Genomic DNA, 17225 nt, shown 5'->3' with positions numbered 1-17225 from the left:
TCCGCAGCAAGCATCTTGCAAGGTGGACATGGATCTAGCTCCTGGCGATTCAGTCAACTCATACAAAGTTGGGGAAGTTTGCCAGGGCTTCATGCCCAACCAAGCAAAATGCATTATAGTCATGATTTGGCCAAGCCAATATAGAAACGGACTAAGTGACCATACTCTCTGGGTCTCCTACCCGCGGCCTCCCGCTCAAACCGCCGTTTCTACTACCAAAGCGACGATGACAACTTCACCGCTAATCCAGTCAGAGCTTTCGGAGTTAGGCCTCCATTTACGATGTATTGACATGGGTGTCTGTCAGATAGGGATTATAGGTTTACCGAAAGGTGCCAGACATAACATAGTGCAAAATCATCTGACACCCAGTTGCACGTGTGCTAATAATGAACACTAGTGATTGAAGACTTGATCAGATCTTCCCAACACGGAATAAAGCATCAATAAGTACAAGGTTCCAGATGATATGAAAACTACAAAGATATATCTTGCGTGCACGTACTACTAGGTCCGGGTATCGTGGAGGCCGGGAAAGGCAGGTGAGCTAAGTCCTGGAGTGGTGTTCTAAAAGACAGTTTTGAGTCACTCGCATATCCAATCTTTCATGTAAAGAAGTGGACCAATGCCATTCCTCAGTTCAACGAGACTGTTGAGAGCTGGTACTGAGTGAGAGCTCTGATGTGTGACTTGCGCTTGCTACAGCTTCTCCTAAACTACTTGAGACCACTATCACTTTCAGACTTCTGAGGGTGGTCATCCTTCTGGGGCTGTTGGCGCATTTGGCAAAACATCTAAGCCCTCACTAGTCATGTGGTATTTGGGACTATTGTTCAAGACTAGTTACAGGCTCGTATAGCTCATGGAAAGAGGAATCAGTTCTGGCCTTGACATAGGGACTCGCAGGACCTATAACATCAACACTGAACCCGAGTTTATCAAGCGTAGCGAAGAGTGACCTGAGTCCAGCGCGAGTGGGAGTGAGAATTCCAGGGCGAGGAGTAATATGAGGAACACCGCCGAGGGTCATCGGATCTTTCTTCCATGGCTGCTCCTCTTCGTTTAACTGGCTACTTGAGTGTATAGCGTTTTCGCCTTACTTTGATGAGCCATGAGTGCGGAATTGCATGGCAAAGCATTATGAAGAAGGGAAATCCGCAAGTCTTCTCTCAACTGTTAAACTTTTCCTCCTGGATATTGGTATTCCCATTTCTTTTCTTGGAAACTGGGATTGGGCTGATACCCCCTATGTGCACGACGCACATTCAATGTGGCATTTCAGAATGCAGCAGATTAGTGATGTCTTTTTCTCATCGTTGATTCGGTTGATCTTACACATCTATGGGGTCGGAGATGAGTTACGGCTGTGAATATGGAAACTGGAGATCGATGATGGTGTATAATTTTTGACATTGCATGTGATGTCTTCGATGTGGCGATGTGTGGTGACCGTTTTTTGGTTTCCTGTTGGCACGAAGTTCTTGTGTTGTTTAGGTGACCATGTGATGACTTTGGAGTGTGAGCCGTGATCTCTTGTGTACCAAGCAGCACTGTGAACATGTCGCGTTGTGGATGGAATGGAGAAACAGCCCTGGCTCTCCACCCAGATCAGGATGTCTGTGAGAGTCTAAAATCAAATATCATTACAAAGTCTGAACAAATCATGTCGTAATATTTGTATCTATCTGCGTTCCACCGTACTAGCATTACAGGCTTGGTCTAGTGTTGCTAGTCGTTCAGGGGTTCCGACAGCCTGGATCTGCTTGTCTTTCTTTCATTCTCTCAGATCTGCATATTTCTGATCTTTTTCACAAATGGACTCGATCTTTGTGACTTCCCACCTAGGTACATTGGCGTTGATGTGTGCTTAGGCCCAAGTCGGCTCTGCGCAGAGGTTCAGACAAGCGCATGAGCCGCAGTTTCACAGGATGGTAATCCTTTGCATATGAAAATGCTTTGGTACATGGCAAGGGGATGAGGATATTGAGCAGGTCACAAGCCTCTCGCGCTTTCGTGGATCACGCGGTAATCTTCCCAGCGCGAGGCAGTAGTTGCAACCATTGTCGCTCGTATCGTGATTGCAGCTGTCCTCGCTCATTTGACTTTTCACCTGGTCCTGAGTCCATTTCAGGCGCAACAGCCATACTCGACTCCGACTGGACGCTTTCAGAGACATCATATTTCACCGGGATGGACCCAAATGCTGATGGTATCTCACTTGGAGCGCCTGTCAAGATGTCAGCGTTTTGTCTCGATAGCAAGGAAACGCGTCGACGTAAGCATGGACTGACAAGATGGCTTTCCGTCTGGGATCTATAACTGGACAAACCGATTGGCACCGCCCCGTACTCCCACGTCACCGTCAGCCTTGAGGCTGATGTGGACTTCGGTGATAGGAGACAAATCACCCCATGAACGGCCGATGCTGACCACAACCCAGCAGAAGCACATCCTCGGTTAGCTGAGATACCATGCTCAGAGAAAGTCGTGAGAATTTGAGGGGTCATACTCCCGCTGAGTTAGATTCCCTGGGACGGGGGAATTGGAAGTCGAGATTCCGGCAAATGACACACAGCACCCTGGACTTAATCAATGACCAATTCGATCAGGGCCAGCCGATCATCCGATTACCATCGAGAATTGGGCCCAGGGTTGCTCCCTCCGGTGATGACTGAAGGATATTTTCAATGTTCGGCCAAAGGATGTGAGTGGTAGGCAGGTTTGGGCTCTTCGTCGGTCTCTTGTGAAGTGGAAGCGATAATTAATAGCAAAGAAAGAGGGCAGCCGTCGGCTCTGGGGCGGAACCGTCAAGCGAGCGGAATCATGCAAAGATGGCGCTGGCACGTTGTCGCACATGCAGGCTTGCAGCTCAGGTCGCACAAGAATCCGGTTCTTACGTTGGCGAGGCGCGAGAACACGCTGAACACCGATGCCATCTATCTGTAAATTGTCAGATTTCATGGAATGCACTGGATGGTGTTGCCAAGACTCTATCGCATTGAAAGGCGTTCTTGAGGCGTTGGTGTTGCAGGGTCTTGCTTTTCTTTTCAGAATGTTGATCACGATGTTTCGATGACTGCGTCGGAAGGACAGAATGACTGTCTTCCAACAGTTAAAGTGCAAAAGGCTCAGACATCTCATTCAAATGACCAGGATGAAAGGAGATTCAGACTCGTATTTTTCTTGTGAAGAACCGGCTTGCAGCACAGGCAGAATTACAGGGCATTGGTGCTGCTGTACCAAATTTTAATTCGACAACCGTTTATTCAAGGACCTTCAACGGTGCAGAGCATTACTGTATCAGGGCTGATGTTACTTTAGCCGCGGTGTGCGCTCCGCTTTACGAGAGCTGAGTCTGGCGTGGCGAGCGAGCCAATGGTCAGCTGACAAAACTCGTATTTCGGAGGACCGAAGGAAGGAAGGCAGAACAGAGCCACTCGTCCTACACTAGAGTTAGCCAGCAATTCTACGCTCATTTTCTCTATATATCAATCTTAACTTCTGGGATTGGATATAATAATAGCTCGATCCTTCTTCAGTAAAGTTGAGGAGCATACTTAATCAACACTTCGTCCTGGTCAACAATACACCTCTTGATCTACCGCGTCTTAATCTCAGTCAATTCCTTACTCTGTCACAATAACGAGCGACTAGTGGAGTCCTTGCAATATCAAAAACGTAATCATTCTACAACAACGCCTCAGGAACCGCAATAATGTACACCAACATCATCATAAGCGCGCTGGCCCTGGCCACCACCATCACAGCAAACCCCACCGCAGTTCGGCAGACCACTGCGGTCAACCCCTTCCCCATCACGCTGGGCTGGCTGGCCTACGGGCATGGGCACGAGATCGTGGCGTGGACGCCGACCCATACGACGATGGGAGACGCGTGCAACCCGAACACGAACGCGACGCGCACCACCGTCGTGCAGGCCGACAACAGCGGGTTCCCCTCGAACCCGCTGTGCGGCCACGAGTTCGCACTTGAGGGCGTGACGGGCCTCTCACTGCTGTGCGCTGACAGCGCAGAGAACGGCGAGGCCGCGTCGCAGGTCACGGCCGTGGCCACCAACGGCGAGCAGACGCACGAGTGCACCGACCTGCCGCTCACCATCTACGGCACGTCGTGCGGCGTGGGCTCTTCCATCTGGCAGAACTATGCCTGTCAGTAAGGGCGAGAAGTTTGGAAAGGCTAGGTCCTGGTACTAGAGGGACCTTTGATGCCGAGAAGACGTATAGGTATTTTTAATGATGGTTGGGTGACGGAAAATTGGCATTTCAGTCTTGGGTGCATCAGGCTCTATCATAACTAAAGCAGCCGCCCTCGAACGGCGATATTTTCGATTGAAGATATAGGATATCCCCAGCGTTTGTTCGACTTATTTAGAAGAAGAAAAATTCTCTACAAAATTCTCATCATCGATGTGTCACTACCTACTGTTACGAGTCTCTATCGACAATTCATCTCAGTCGGGCTGGCGCTCACGCTTTTTAATTCCTCTTAACCCGAGAGCACTCTAGCAACAGGCTATTCTTGGGCTAGCTCGCGCGTCCCGGAAATGGAACACAGGCGGCATATAGCTCTTTTTCCCCCATGCAGCTGTTTGGCGAAGGAACCAATGGTGTCATCCCCGGCAAAACGAGTGAGTGCTTCGTACATCTGCATGTTCCCAAAGATCCGTTTGTCGGAGACAAAATCGCTGGCCAGTCGATCTCTCTCTATGGCCCACATTCACCGACATGACCTACCTAGGAAACCCAAATAAGGACTTGTAGTAGATTGCTCGGTATTGACCATGATGGCACTGCTTCTCGACCAGACGGCCCTCCTTGGGCAGGAAATAGTCTATCTCTTCTCTCATTCCAGACTTGACATTCGTCATGCTTGATGTTCAGCCCTGAAGCTGCCAGCGTTCTAGCATTCGACGTTCCTCAAAGAACTAGCGGCTCCGTTCAGAGTACATTATCAAGCTGATCAATCCATGCCATCATAATGATATTGACATCCAGAAACCTGCTCAGCCCTACTTGGTATACGACGCTCGACAACAGGTTCCATCAATTCCAAGTCCAGGTATTGGATGAACTCTCTTGAGCCAACACGACATTCCGGAATCATGGTAAGTTTCGAGATCTACACAGCCAGCGTAGTGGAATGCAGTGAACTAAATTCATCTATGCTACGCTGAAGCCGATCCCGTATTCTGTCTGTTCCTCAAGATCACGCGTTAATGCAACCACAGGACGTAGTACGCAGGGCAGAAGCTGCAATGATCATTTTATAGTCGCATATATATATAATTTAGATCATACCAATCGCGAAGACTTCAGCTTCTTGAGACTCAAGGCCTCCCATTTTCATCCTCGATTCGTTCAGACCGGCCAGGCCTATATGCTTTGAGCAGTGCCATTCCGCGCCTCGAGGCTGAGCAGGCTGGGATACGAGACCACGCGAGTTGATGAAACGCTCTTGCTCGTGGCTTTAATTTAGGCTTATCTCGATGAACTTAGATAGTTCGAGGCAAACTATCGGCTCGCTATCAAAGCAGTGTCCAATTCCATGCTTCCATATAAAAAAAGAGAAACGCCGGCCCGGGAATTGGCGTCGAGATCGCCATGTATTGTGTGGCTTTGCAGAAGCGTGACAACCAACTACATACATCGTTGTCTTCCAGATGTAGTTGAATGCTTTCCTGGGTCTAGAGGTCAGCGTCTGGATACGGTGCAAGTCAGGCGACTGCTGTAAAGACCGTTGATTCGCATAACCTTCAAACATCAGCTGCTGAGACCAGATCGTGGAGCGGTAACTCTATTTTGGCTTTTAACGGCATTTGCACCTTCAAGCTTGTTTGCGCCGAATCGGAAATATGTTAAAAAGACCGACGGATGTGCAGCAAGGTCGCTTGTACCGTCGTGTGCCCGACAAGAATTATGGAAGACGATGCAAAGTTTGAAATAAATCGTGTCGAAACTTAGTTCAAGTACCACATGGCCCAAGCAAGAAGAAATTCAAAAGCCTTGAGGCTCCAGACCGGTCGATGCACAATTCCGAATGCCCTGCCAAGAATAGAGATATAGTGGCCAGCTAATCCGAAGCTTTGAAACCACGTCGTCTTATTTCTAGTGCTGGAACCGGGAGCTAAGATATGGTTGGGAATGCCAGCTCGCGGATCGGCCGGGACTGCGAAGCAAGAAAACCCTGTTAAAGGCAAGCCTGTTTACGAAAGAGGTATATGACACAGGGCGCAACGTGCGCGAGCCATTCCATTTGTAGGCGAAGCTTACCTGTAGCCTGTCTCTTCTTTTTTTGACAGTATCATCAGCCTCATAGTCTAGACTTCTTCGTTTCATTTTTGGCAATTGCCCAGCCTTTTCCCGACCCCCTAGCTTCTCTCCAGTTGGCTCCCTCCAGGCGGTCTTCCCGGGCGTCAATCAACTTGTGGCAGTGTAGTCGACTCGACGACAACAGCTCTGGTACTATTCAAAGGATGCGTGGCCGATATATAAAGCTTCACGATGCTGTTCTCTGAAACCGCTCCCTTTATGTTCCGAATTCAACCTTCGCTGCATTTATATACTATTAATCTCGTACTTCAACTTTCGTTCTCTTAACAGCCCAGTAGTCAGACACGTTTAGGATACCTTCATCATGCGATTCTCCGGTTTCATTCTTCTTGCATGCGGTGCTTCCACTCTTGCCCAACAACTAACCGCTGGCAGTAGGTGTCCCATATCCCAAAGATTCTTGACCGTCCGTCTGACATGAATAGCCCAATGCCAGTCTCCCAGCCAATGCATCACAGGGATATGCAATTCCTGTAAGCCCTCAAAGGTCCCGGCGTCAGTCTATCTTACTAAAAGCTTTCACAGCAACTGGTAAATGTGCTAGAGGCTCTATCGGTGGCAAGTAGCCCTCATACTCGAAGCGCTGCAGAACCCGGACTGACGCTTTGTGACCAGATGGTTGTCGCACCGGCTACGACTGCGCTTCCAACCGCTGCACGAGTATGCTCTTCTTTGCCTCCTCGGCCAGTGATTAGACTAATTAGAGAACAGGTGGCAAGTGTGTCTCTTGCCAGAACGGTAAGGGGGTTGGCATTGCTCCTGGAAGTAAGTTATCTTCAGTCAGAATTGCAGAGGGAAGACACTGACAAGTCCACAGCTGCCTGCCCTGGTATCGCAGACAGCGATCAGTGTTGCAGCAGTCATTGCCGTGGTGAGTGGAAACTTGAGAAGAGAGCCCCAATCTTCGCTGACAAAACAGCAGTGGACGCGACGGCTCAGGGAGGATTCAGATGCCAGTCCAACACGCCACCTTGAGCAGAGAATGCCCGGGTGAGAAATCAGGTCTCCTAGCGAGCATCCAATGGCTCATCTGTGCCTCCACCAGTGGGGAGCAGTCTACTCGCCACACACAAGGCACTATTAATGTATTTAGTCAAAAGTTCTCTTAGAGTATCAGACGATCAGTGAAGGTGGTTGAGAGCAATGTCGATTAGTGAAATATGCCAATGTCTATACATTTACCTAAGTGACCAGTTTCCATTGTCTCCTCATGTTTTCGGGAGAAGGTCGACCCGTCATGTTACCCGTGAGCCGCGTTGGATCTGATAAACCTCTCACAACATTTGAGTTCCCCAATTAGAGTGTAATAGCATGTTCAGGTGATTTTTCATGTTATGAAAGACTCTTTAGGTCTGGTACGTTCCATTAAGACCAATCGGTCAGCTGTCGTTTCTACAGGGTCTCAAATAATCAAGAGGTATGCGCGCGATCCCCTTAAACCAGGCCGCAAAGCTGTCGCATATGTAACACCACCCAAGCCAGGCTGTCTTCATGCTTGATCAATGACGCATCCTCTTCCATTTCATCTGCCACCTCATTCATCTCTCATCTCTGCCTCGTACGTGTACTCAAAGTGGCAAGTTCTCAAAGACCGGTGCCTTCTCGCAATCCAGAAATCTCAACGAACATCAATCAGATGACAAGAGTCGATCCTCAGTAGTTATGGCCTACTGGTTGATCAAAGGTCCTTCATGACCGTTAATGGGTGAGTACGGGGTTTTTCGTGGTGATTTTCAATAGCTGAAGGAGATGAGGTCGTCGCCGAAGTCGATGCTACCCTTGTCAGAAGACGATTTGGGCGCAGCCGACTGTTCGATGGTGTTGTTCTGATCAGAAGCTTTATCGCTAACCGCAGCGGCGGTGTTCAGTGACTGCGAAGCAGTAGCCTCCTTGTTGTCCTCATCTGGGTTCTTGGCTGTCGCAGCTTTCTTGAGCGCATAGGAGCCGTCCTTAGGAGTAGGGGAAGCCGCAATCTTTTCGCCGATAACAAGATTGCTGTCTCCTTTTGGAGTAGCACGAGCCATTAGGCTTTCAGCCCCTTCAGCGATGGGCTCCTGCTGGTGACTTGGGCGGACAGTAGTGTTGGATTCCCCCGCCTTCTTGGAAAGGATCTCGTCCCAGGCTTTCAATTCACCACTACGACCTGTGTCAGTAACGAAAAATGAGAAAACGGAAGGTTGATTGGCTTGCTACTTACGTCCATTCCTGCGAAGTGGCATCCTTGGGCAAAGTAGGTGGGTTAGGCGCGGTCGTCCGAATCTGCTTCTTTGGCTCTGCCTTTCTGGGCTCTGCCTTCTTGCGAGGCTCTGTCTTCTTGTATCTCGCAGCATCTCGGGCGGTGTAATTGACGTTAGGTCGTGATTTATCTTGGGCCTTGATTTGAGCGAGCGCATTGAAAGTCTGGCGCTGCCTCTTAGTGATCGCCTGGGCGATGCTGGTTTTGGCAATCCATTAGCCATTCGTCAGAAGCTTGAGAAGTCGGGTACAAATTTGGAAGTGTCACCCAAAAAGAGTGACTTACTTAGGCTTCTGCTCCGCGGGCTTGGAGGTCTTCGGTGGGGCGCTGTTGAGATCATTAGCTGTTGATTTTCAAGTCGCGGAGTCTTTGGTGCGCTGGATCGGAGAAAGGGTAATGGGTAGAGGGTCGCCGAGGAACATTTGACATAACGGCCACTTAGCCATTGGGTGGACATGATACCACGTCACACAAATGTGCTTGGGAGGGGGGAGAAATGGTAACCGTCGTTTTTGGTGAAGCCTTTCGAGACGTGCTTGACAAAGAAAGGGCGGACACGAAGGGAGACGCGATGCTTCCAGGTCGAGTGTAGGACGGGGGTAAACTTACTGTTTTGCTGCGACAAACTTCTCAACATTCTTCTTGAGGGCGCATGGCTCTGGCACCGCGTCCCGTCGGATCTCAGTACCCTCGTGGGCACTGGGAAAGGTTCGGTAGCTGTCGCCGAGCTTGTCGGCGATGCCCTCTGCGACGAGGTTACGGATCTCGTCGGCGGCAGGAGGGGCGAGAAACCCCAGCCTCTGGAGGCCCAGAAGCTGCTGTTTGGTTGTCAGAGACTTCCCGTTTGCTGGGAACGGCAAAGATGAGTAGATAGTTAGTTGACTTACGGTCTCGAGACCCTTCTGCAGGTCTGACGCCTGCTTGCGCTCCTTCTCGACGTTGGCTGCCATCTTTGTGGCTTTGTTGTCGAGGTCGCGAATGTCAGAAATTCGCGGTCGGTCCCAAAATTATTTGAGGTGAGTTTTGTGGTGCTGCCTGGGGAAGGAAGGCCCAGCGGCGAGGCGCAAGGTCTGTGCCCCAAGGTCCACCCCTTTCGTCCCAAGTCAATTGGAAGAAAGGGGGGGGTCAGGCAGTACTAGGAGGGGCGCAGTACTTCAAGTGCTGGGTAGGTGGTAGATGTTTGGAGGTAGAGTCTACAGGAGGCCTTCTTGGTTGATTGCCGACCAAGGATTCCTGAAGAGTTCGTGAAGGTGGTGAGAGGGGAGAGAAGTGTTGATAGCCGGGCTGTGAGAACTGTTTTATACTACCCGGCCTGCAAGATCCGCCTGCTTCCGCCAGAGTCCCCAGTGGAAGTTCGCGATACCAAATGCTGCTCGCGGTCCCAACGAGGCTAGCTAGCTCAAAGACTTACCAGAGCATCTTTGTCTAAAAACACCTCTTCAAGGACTCATAAAATCCCCTAATGATTGGATAAATAACAGTGTAACATACAATACTAGGTTCTAACAGAATGACCATTTCAGTGGTCTCCATAGGCCGTTTGTCTTGGCCAGGAGCTTTCTTCGCGATGAACTCAACGCGATTTCCATGCTCTGCTCAGAGAATAATAAAGATATGGAACATCTTTTGACCATCTTCATGAATCATCTCAACCTCCCTCCGGGCCTATGCTTTTCGTTCCCTTTGAACAATGCGCCATAGCACTTCGACTAATAGTCAAAGGACTTTCTGAAACTATGTCCTTGTATACTGAGAGTGAAAATGCTATTGGAAAATACATAGAGTGTCTGGTGATACAAAAAGATGGTAGATGGGGAGGTTGCAGCGTGACTTTTGCTTTCAAAGGCCCTGCATGTCTATCTCCTCGAAAGCATGGCCATGCCTCATCCTTGTTTGGATGACCTCAGTCGCTTCTCAAAAAGTCCTGGGGAGTCTTTTGTGTCTCGACGAGATTTATCTTTTCTTCATTTGAAACCTCACTCAAGACAAAAGCGTATCCTCGTTTTATGTGGATGAACCTTGGAGTTGGACTGTTGTCATCAATTTGTTTGGAACTACATGAAGCCTCACATCTATTGATTGAAGGACTAGACTCGAGAAAGAAAACCGTGTTGGATCTGGTAAAGAGAGCTAGCCTCTGAAGACTTGTACTGCACTTCTAGATTCATCTAGCATACAGATTACCAGGGACTGAGAAGGGCTGCTTTTGATGTCAAAGGTTTCTAGTGTGGTGTGGATCTCTCACAGCGGCATCAAGTGTGTAAGATGCAGAAACGGTAGGGCAAGTAGTGCTATAGGATCTGGGGACTGCCTGCGGGCGCCCCACATTTAGGGACATGAGAACTGTACGGTCATGCCGAAAACGGCGAGAAACGTTGAATGGACGCGGCTCCGTTAGGAGAAGGGGAGCTCGTCTACCACGAGCATGTGCAGGCTTCGAGTTTGGGTAGCATCCTGTCTTTAGCTAGCATTATGAGTCGGCAGTCGCGAAGCGTAATGGGAGCAGAATTTGTCTCAAATGTCACTTTGGTCCTATGTAGGCATTAAAGGGTCAACCATCCCCGCGCGCCATGTGTTCAAAGTCAAATCATCATCTCATCCGCCAGCCCCTAACCTCCGTGAACTGGAGCACTCAGACTCCATCAGTTTCCCCAGATTAGTTCCGCCAATGTCAACCTGAAATCAGGCCTCGAACTCGTCCTTGGCGACCTTGTCAAAGTCTTCATCCTTTCCCAGCTCATCAGAGTCATCGTCGCCGTTGGGAGTCGCGGGCTCCTGCATCTTGCCCTTTCCACCCTTCTTGGCGCTGTTGGTGCCGACCTTGCCGGGGGTGCGCTTAGTGACACCAGTGGGCTTCTTCGGGGTGCTGGGGGTCTTGGGGCCGTCCTTCCAGCCCATCTTGATGGAAAGCAGGCGGAAGCGCTCCTTCGCTGACTTCGTATTGATGCCAAGCTCCTTAGCAACGGCATCGAACTGTTGATAGTGAAGTTAGCACTGGTTGTGGCTCCCAAATGTGTAGCCACTTTGGGTTGAAAGGGAAGTCTTACGTCAATGTCAGGCTTGGTCTGGATGTTTCGCATAAGTAAGGCGAGAAAGCTGGTCTGGGCCTCGTTGAGGGTAACAGACTCCTTGGAAGTAGCCATGATGACGATTGTTGCTGATGAGGCTGTCACAGTGAGACAAGTTAGCTATCAGCTCCTGTTTTATGCTTTGGAGTGGGCCAGAGGGAGATGATTGGAAGGCATTCGAAAGGTGATGATGCACCTACAAATGTGAGATTGGTTAGGACGTGGATGTGTGGTGGGATATGGAATGAGCCACGCGCTGAACAAGGAGCTCGTGCTGGTCAAGGGCGCGTGGGCGTTCAAGACCAGTAGCAAGTGCTACCAAATTCCTTGGGAATGGCTAAACTTACATGAGCTTTCAAGGTTTGCAGAGAATGGAATACGATTGTGTATCGCAACGTTGAGGCTCAACAGTTGCTGATCGAAGGCAATGGATTTGTTGCAAGGTGGGGTGTCAGAACGAACAGTAAAGTTGCGATGGAGACGGCACAGGGCGACAGAAATGTTGGTTGATATTGGGAATCGGCGCTAGTAAAAGACGTCTGAAGAACAGCTCTGTGGTTGCCAGTTCACAGGCACCTACTACTTGAGTAGGTGCTAGCTTTGGTATTTGACCGCCTAAATCCTGAACAATAGCTGCGTGTCTACTCGTTGCATCAAGCTTACTCCCAGTTTGACTCCTCCCGGATGTAAACGGTTCTATTCGATGGTCCAGTCGAGATACACGTCGCAAAGCTGCAACCCAAGCTGTGCTGCCCCATCCACCAGGCAGCTTGTTCCAGAAAAGTCGTAATCCAAATGCATCGAATTCTCATCCCCTAAAACGCCGTTCTAGCCCGTCCTCGAGAGGATCAGAGCTCAGACTTGCCATCAGCGGACGTGCTTGCATCTGCCTTATCTCCCAAGGCGGGCAGCCTTTCTTTCAGGAAGGCCTCCACATCATCAAGCTCCTCCAGTGAGGCAGAGTGAGCCAGGCCCCTGTCGTAAAGTCAGCTAAGCTCACGAGCATTTTCATCAAGCCTTTGTTGCTTACTCGTAGACCTTCCGTGTCACGTTCAGCCCAATAGTGTTGAGCACCGAATAGCTCAACATGTTCAACTCGGGTCTCACAAGGGGGTCAGAGTCGCCGTGGCACATCAGGATCGGAGTGTTGTCATTCATCTTGGGGCCTGCAGCCAGCACCTCGCGGAAGGTCTTGCTGAGAAGCAGCCAGCTGGAAAGCCCCACGATGCCTGCGAGCTTGACCTTGGCGGTCAGGCCCGTGTAGATGGACATGGCACCGCCTTGGCTGAAGCCACCCAGCACGATGCGGTCTGACGGGATTCCGGCGTCAATCTCGGACTGGACCAGGGACAGCAGGTAGTCTGCCGAGGTGTGGATGCCCTCGGCGTCCTCATTCTCGCGCATCGACTCGACGCTACCGTCGAGCACCTTCTGTGGCACCTGTCAGCCGTGAACCCTCAAAGGCTTGCCTGGATGGGCCACTAACGATATCGAACCAACCTGGCATCCTGAAGCCTCCCTGTGGATAAGATTAGCCCATGTTCATGTGCGAGATTGACTAGTCGGAGTACCTACATTGCATGTGATGGGAATCGTGGGCGCATGCGGCAGGATGAACTTGACCTCGTCAAGACGTTGCCGACGCCGCCAGTTCTCTACGGCAGAGGCCCAGCCGTGACCTGTATCACCTAGACCATGGGCAAAGATGACAGTGGCCGTATGCTTGGCAGCAGCGGGGAATATGAGTGGTTGGCTATATCGGAGAGCCATTTTTGACAAAGTTTGTATCGTTGGCAGAGCGTACGAGATAGACTTTTGTCTTGGGATGCCGATCAAGCTGAGGCCTGGCGCTTGTGATGCCTTAATCGTGTACCTTTTTGTGGAGCCACAGCAAACGAAGAGGTGAGGTTGCGCTTCGCGACCCCTGACGCCTATGCAGGGCCGGCATGAACACGCGTGGGTCTTGGGTACTGCTCGCAAACGGGCCGGGGTGGGGGGTCGTCCAGCTTTCCGTGATTCCTCCCACCAGTTTTTGTAAGCAAGCCCGGAAACTCCACTAGAGATTACCTAAACATCTCAACCTCAGACCATGTATATAACGAGGGAACTCTTTCGAGGCCTACCCTTCTTGGGTGTCCTCATCAAGAGCCTCTTCTGGCCATATATACGTCTCAATGGCTAATCAAGGACCTCTCAGGTTCGTCGTTGTGGTAGGATCGATTGTTGTCGCCTTGGCGGCCGCATTTTACGCCTCATTGCTTCCCGAGCTCCCGGTGCCATCGCAAGTAGCAAAGGCTGCCACGGCTCTGTCGAATCTGAGCTCCAGAATCAAGTCTTCCACCACCAATGTGACAATGGCTTCCAGACCGCCAGTCTATTTCTTCAGCCATGGAGGGGTACGTCGTGAAACCCTGTACCTCTCGTCAGTACTGAAGCCAACACTGAAATCAGCCAGATGTCATGTACAACACTGAGCATGCCGTTTATCCAGTGCTTCAGAACATTGGGAAGGAAATCACCCAGAAGGTCAAGCCAAAGGCTGTCGTCGTCTTCAGCGCTCATTGGCAAGCGAAACCTGATCTCGTCCAGGTCAACAATGCGGTGGAGAACGACCTGATTTACGAGTTGGTTGAACCCAAGAAGCTGTCGAACCATTTCAACGAACCGAAACGGCTGACTCAACACCAGTTTCTACGGATTCCCCGATTACATGTACGAAGCAAAATACCCTAGCAAGGGTGACCCAGAATTGGCAAGTCATATCCTAGACTTGCTCTCGTCAGCGGGCATCAAGTCCGAAGGCGTCAAACGAGGACTGGACCATGGAGTTTGGGCCGGGTTCCATGTCGGTGAGTGTGAATGGGACTTGGAAGATAGATTAGGCAACGTGCCTTGACGCTGACGCGCATCAGCATTCGACCCGGTCGAGAACCCTCTCAACGTCCCCTTGGTCCAAGTATCTCTCTTCAAATCCGAGGATCCAGACCAGCACTACCGCCTCGGGCAAGCCGTCGCTTCCCTTCGAGACGAAGGTGTCGTCATCATCGGCGCAGGCATGTCTGTACACAATCTCAGAGACATGTGGGATGTCATGACTTCGGACGACCCAGCCCGTCCGCTGCCTTACGCTGTTTCTTTCGATAACGCGTTGAAAGATGCTGCGGAGGCGCCCGTGGAGCAAAGGCAGATGCTGCTGGCCGCGGTGTGCGGCCGTCCTGACGCTAAGCAAGCGCACCCGTGGATGGATCATCTCATGCCTGTGCATGTGGTTGCTGGTGCTGCTGGCCTGGACGTTGGGCAACAAATCTGGACCTTGCAGGAAGGAAACTTTGCCTGGGCGCAATATCGTTTCGGGCAGGTATCTGATGGGGGCTCTTAGCTTGTGCCGAACTGAGTCCGCTCATGGAACTACAGCCTGTTGTCCGCACTAGACTGATCACTTGACTCTAGATAATTCACAGTGAAATTCCACATGAATGTCCAAAATTCAGGGAGAAATGGATATAGATTAAGCCCACTTGCAACACTACGACCTACATCAATCCAGTCTTCCAGTCTCACCGTGGGGCAGGCATCTTCTCAATTCCCAATCCATGCTTCCTCTGCTCACTATCACTTGAGCTATCAATGGAGCCTTTCATCACCCTGACATCCTCAATGAATTAACGAGAATCTTCATCTGGACCAAATGGAGCTGCCGCTTGCGGATATCGATTCCGCCATAATTACGTCTATGGAGAGGATGATAAGCGAGGTCCGAAAGGAGAACGAAGAGCTCCGACTGAAGCTTGCGAGGCTGAAAGGCAACAAGCCTCATACCCGTACCCTTCAGGAGTTGCCTGTCGAAATATTGCTCATGATCGCGGGTCATCTTGAGGACACGGATGAACTCCGTGCCTTTATGCAGACATCCCAAAAGCTTCATTGCGTATGGTATGCACTAGTCCTTCTCTGCTATAGGGCCCTCATCTGCCTTTCCGTGGGCTTCTTTCGCCAGCTGCTAACGGCTGTACACAGGCATGAAAACAAGGTGCAATTTATCACGAGGATGTTGGGAATGGTACCTGACGTGCTGGAAGAGGCAGCTTCCGCCACTCGCTTCCTTACCACACAGATGGACGACGGCAGCTTTTGGGAAATGGACAGCAACTACTGGGTAGTTGACGGCAGCATCGGGGTTCCATTATTTCCCGCTCATATCTGTATCGCCACGAAAGGTGCCTTGTCCTTTGTAGGCAACAAAAATCCATGCCATCCAAACAGCTGCACCTTCCAGGATGCCATGAGGTTGGAGAGGACGCACCCTTTTGTGCGTAGGCTGGCGGATATCTACATCGAACAGTGCGCGGCGTCGAACCCAGCGCTGTCGGCGACCCTCAGCTCGCGCCCCGTCACGTCACAAGAGCGGGCGCGGATAGAGAGAGCCTTCTACCGCTTCGAGACCTTTCGCCGGGCGTTTGCACCATTCGAAGGACATGGACACTGCCAGATTCCCGATTCGTTCACAGATGACTGGCTCCAGAACCCTATCCCCTACCTCGTCCAAGACTTCAAGCAGAGTTTCGACGCGGTGGAGCTCATCCAACTGCACTGCATCTACGGTTTCCTCAAGAGGCTGGTCACGCCGGCGATCAACGACCTGATTTGGCACAGTTGTCATCTTTCCGAAATGAATCTCGTCGAGGACTGGGCCACCGATCATCGAGTGGCACCTCTGATCTTCCGAGGCCTGCAATTCGTGTATGAAATGTGGGCCGCTTTTAGGAACCGGCGCATGTCTGTCTTGTCCTGTTGTATCCGCATAATGGGTCCCTTGAGTTTTCAGCCCTATCTAGGAGCAATGTACGACACCGCTTTCTACGACGTCCTATACGCGGAACTTCATACGAAGCACAATGCCAGCGTCCAGGATATCAAGAGCAGAATCGCCATCCACGACAGAGACACGAGCCCTCGTGACGCCTGCCTTGCAGTCGCATCCTCCATCCAGGCGATGGGTCAGCAGGACTTGGTGACCTTACGTGAGGAGATGGACAGCGTTGCACCGCACAGGAGGTGGGGATTCGTCATGTGGGATCACTCACGGCTGGAGCTGATGGGCTTCTTCAAGCAGCAGCATGACGCGCCACCTGGTTCGGGGATCGGCCCCGCGAAATATATCCTGTCTTCAACAGCGTTTACCCTTGGTCAGCATCGTCTTGCCAACCTCCCGTATTTCGACCGACAACCTTGGTGGGAGAGGGCTCCCGGCCCGTTTCCCCATGGACCTAGGCTATATGATACATGGTATCCTCTAGCTATGCCCCAGAACCTGGGTGTTGTAGAGCAGGTAGATCAGGAATGAAGTCAATGGATACTAGAAAGACGTCAAATATATACCTGAGACGAAATGCAAGGATGGCCACATAGTTGAGATTAGACCACGAGTCCCGATATCACTGGGACAGGTTCTTAGATGGTGGTATTTAGCCTCCGAATTAGACAGTTTCAAAAGAGGCCATGGATTTGCTTTGTTTACAAAGATATTTGAATGTATTTTGACCCAGCCGCCGATTCTAATGCGGTAATTGA

General features: G+C 50.8%; 8 protein-coding genes across 8 annotated transcripts; 4 read left to right on the top strand and 4 right to left on the bottom strand.

Annotated features, from left to right (window-relative positions):
* Positions 1 to 2018: 2018 nt before the first annotated feature.
* Positions 2019 to 2451, bottom strand: J7T55_011973 (uncharacterized protein; the record flags this gene model as incomplete). The annotated part of the gene is made up of 2 exons (XM_053136813.1): positions 2019 to 2217; positions 2330 to 2451. 2 exons carry the CDS (start codon positions 2449 to 2451, stop codon positions 2019 to 2021), a joined length of 321 nt encoding a protein of 106 aa, XP_052999778.1.
* A 1264-nt stretch (positions 2452 to 3715) lies between these two features.
* On the top strand, positions 3716 to 4177 carry J7T55_011972 (uncharacterized protein; the record flags this gene model as incomplete). The annotated part of the gene is made up of 1 exon (XM_053136812.1): positions 3716 to 4177. The coding sequence occupies one exon, from the start codon at positions 3716 to 3718 to the stop codon at positions 4175 to 4177; it is 462 nt and encodes a 153-aa protein (XP_052999777.1).
* Positions 4178 to 6654: 2477 nt separating this feature from the next.
* J7T55_011971 (uncharacterized protein) lies at positions 6655 to 7344 on the top strand (the record flags this gene model as incomplete). Its single annotated transcript, XM_053136811.1, has 5 exons — positions 6655 to 6724; positions 6795 to 6823; positions 6966 to 7010; positions 7168 to 7221; positions 7273 to 7344. 5 exons carry the CDS (start codon positions 6655 to 6657, stop codon positions 7342 to 7344), a joined length of 270 nt encoding a protein of 89 aa, XP_052999776.1.
* A 739-nt stretch (positions 7345 to 8083) lies between these two features.
* J7T55_011970 (uncharacterized protein) lies at positions 8084 to 9536 on the bottom strand (the record flags this gene model as incomplete). Its single annotated transcript, XM_053136810.1, has 5 exons — positions 8084 to 8486; positions 8548 to 8784; positions 8872 to 8913; positions 9196 to 9404; positions 9474 to 9536. The coding sequence occupies 5 exons, from the start codon at positions 9534 to 9536 to the stop codon at positions 8084 to 8086; spliced, it is 954 nt and encodes a 317-aa protein (XP_052999775.1).
* Positions 9537 to 11268: 1732 nt separating this feature from the next.
* J7T55_011969 (uncharacterized protein) lies at positions 11269 to 11729 on the bottom strand (the record flags this gene model as incomplete). The annotated part of the gene is made up of 2 exons (XM_053136809.1): positions 11269 to 11559; positions 11634 to 11729. 2 exons carry the CDS (start codon positions 11727 to 11729, stop codon positions 11269 to 11271), a joined length of 387 nt encoding a protein of 128 aa, XP_052999774.1.
* A 773-nt stretch (positions 11730 to 12502) lies between these two features.
* Positions 12503 to 13424, bottom strand: J7T55_011968 (cyl-protein thioesterase 1; the record flags this gene model as incomplete). Its single annotated transcript, XM_053136808.1, has 4 exons — positions 12503 to 12629; positions 12685 to 13085; positions 13141 to 13173; positions 13230 to 13424. The coding sequence occupies 4 exons, from the start codon at positions 13422 to 13424 to the stop codon at positions 12503 to 12505; spliced, it is 756 nt and encodes a 251-aa protein (XP_052999773.1).
* A 404-nt stretch (positions 13425 to 13828) lies between these two features.
* J7T55_011967 (uncharacterized protein) lies at positions 13829 to 15033 on the top strand (the record flags this gene model as incomplete). Its single annotated transcript, XM_053136807.1, has 4 exons — positions 13829 to 14050; positions 14106 to 14278; positions 14343 to 14503; positions 14567 to 15033. The coding sequence occupies 4 exons, from the start codon at positions 13829 to 13831 to the stop codon at positions 15031 to 15033; spliced, it is 1023 nt and encodes a 340-aa protein (XP_052999772.1).
* A 309-nt stretch (positions 15034 to 15342) lies between these two features.
* On the top strand, positions 15343 to 16998 carry J7T55_011966 (uncharacterized protein; the record flags this gene model as incomplete). Its single annotated transcript, XM_053136806.1, has 2 exons — positions 15343 to 15587; positions 15672 to 16998. The coding sequence occupies 2 exons, from the start codon at positions 15343 to 15345 to the stop codon at positions 16996 to 16998; spliced, it is 1572 nt and encodes a 523-aa protein (XP_052999771.1).
* Between the last annotated feature and the right edge of the window lie 227 nt (positions 16999 to 17225).

The sequence above is a fragment of the Diaporthe amygdali genome, assembly GCF_026229845.1.
Source record: "Diaporthe amygdali strain CAA958 chromosome Unknown NODE_2_length_3802984_cov_64_841326, whole genome shotgun sequence".
Taxonomy (NCBI): domain Eukaryota; kingdom Fungi; phylum Ascomycota; class Sordariomycetes; order Diaporthales; family Diaporthaceae; genus Diaporthe; species Diaporthe amygdali.
The sequence above is the reverse complement of the archived record's forward strand: the minus strand, read 5'-3'. Positions and strand labels throughout refer to the sequence as shown.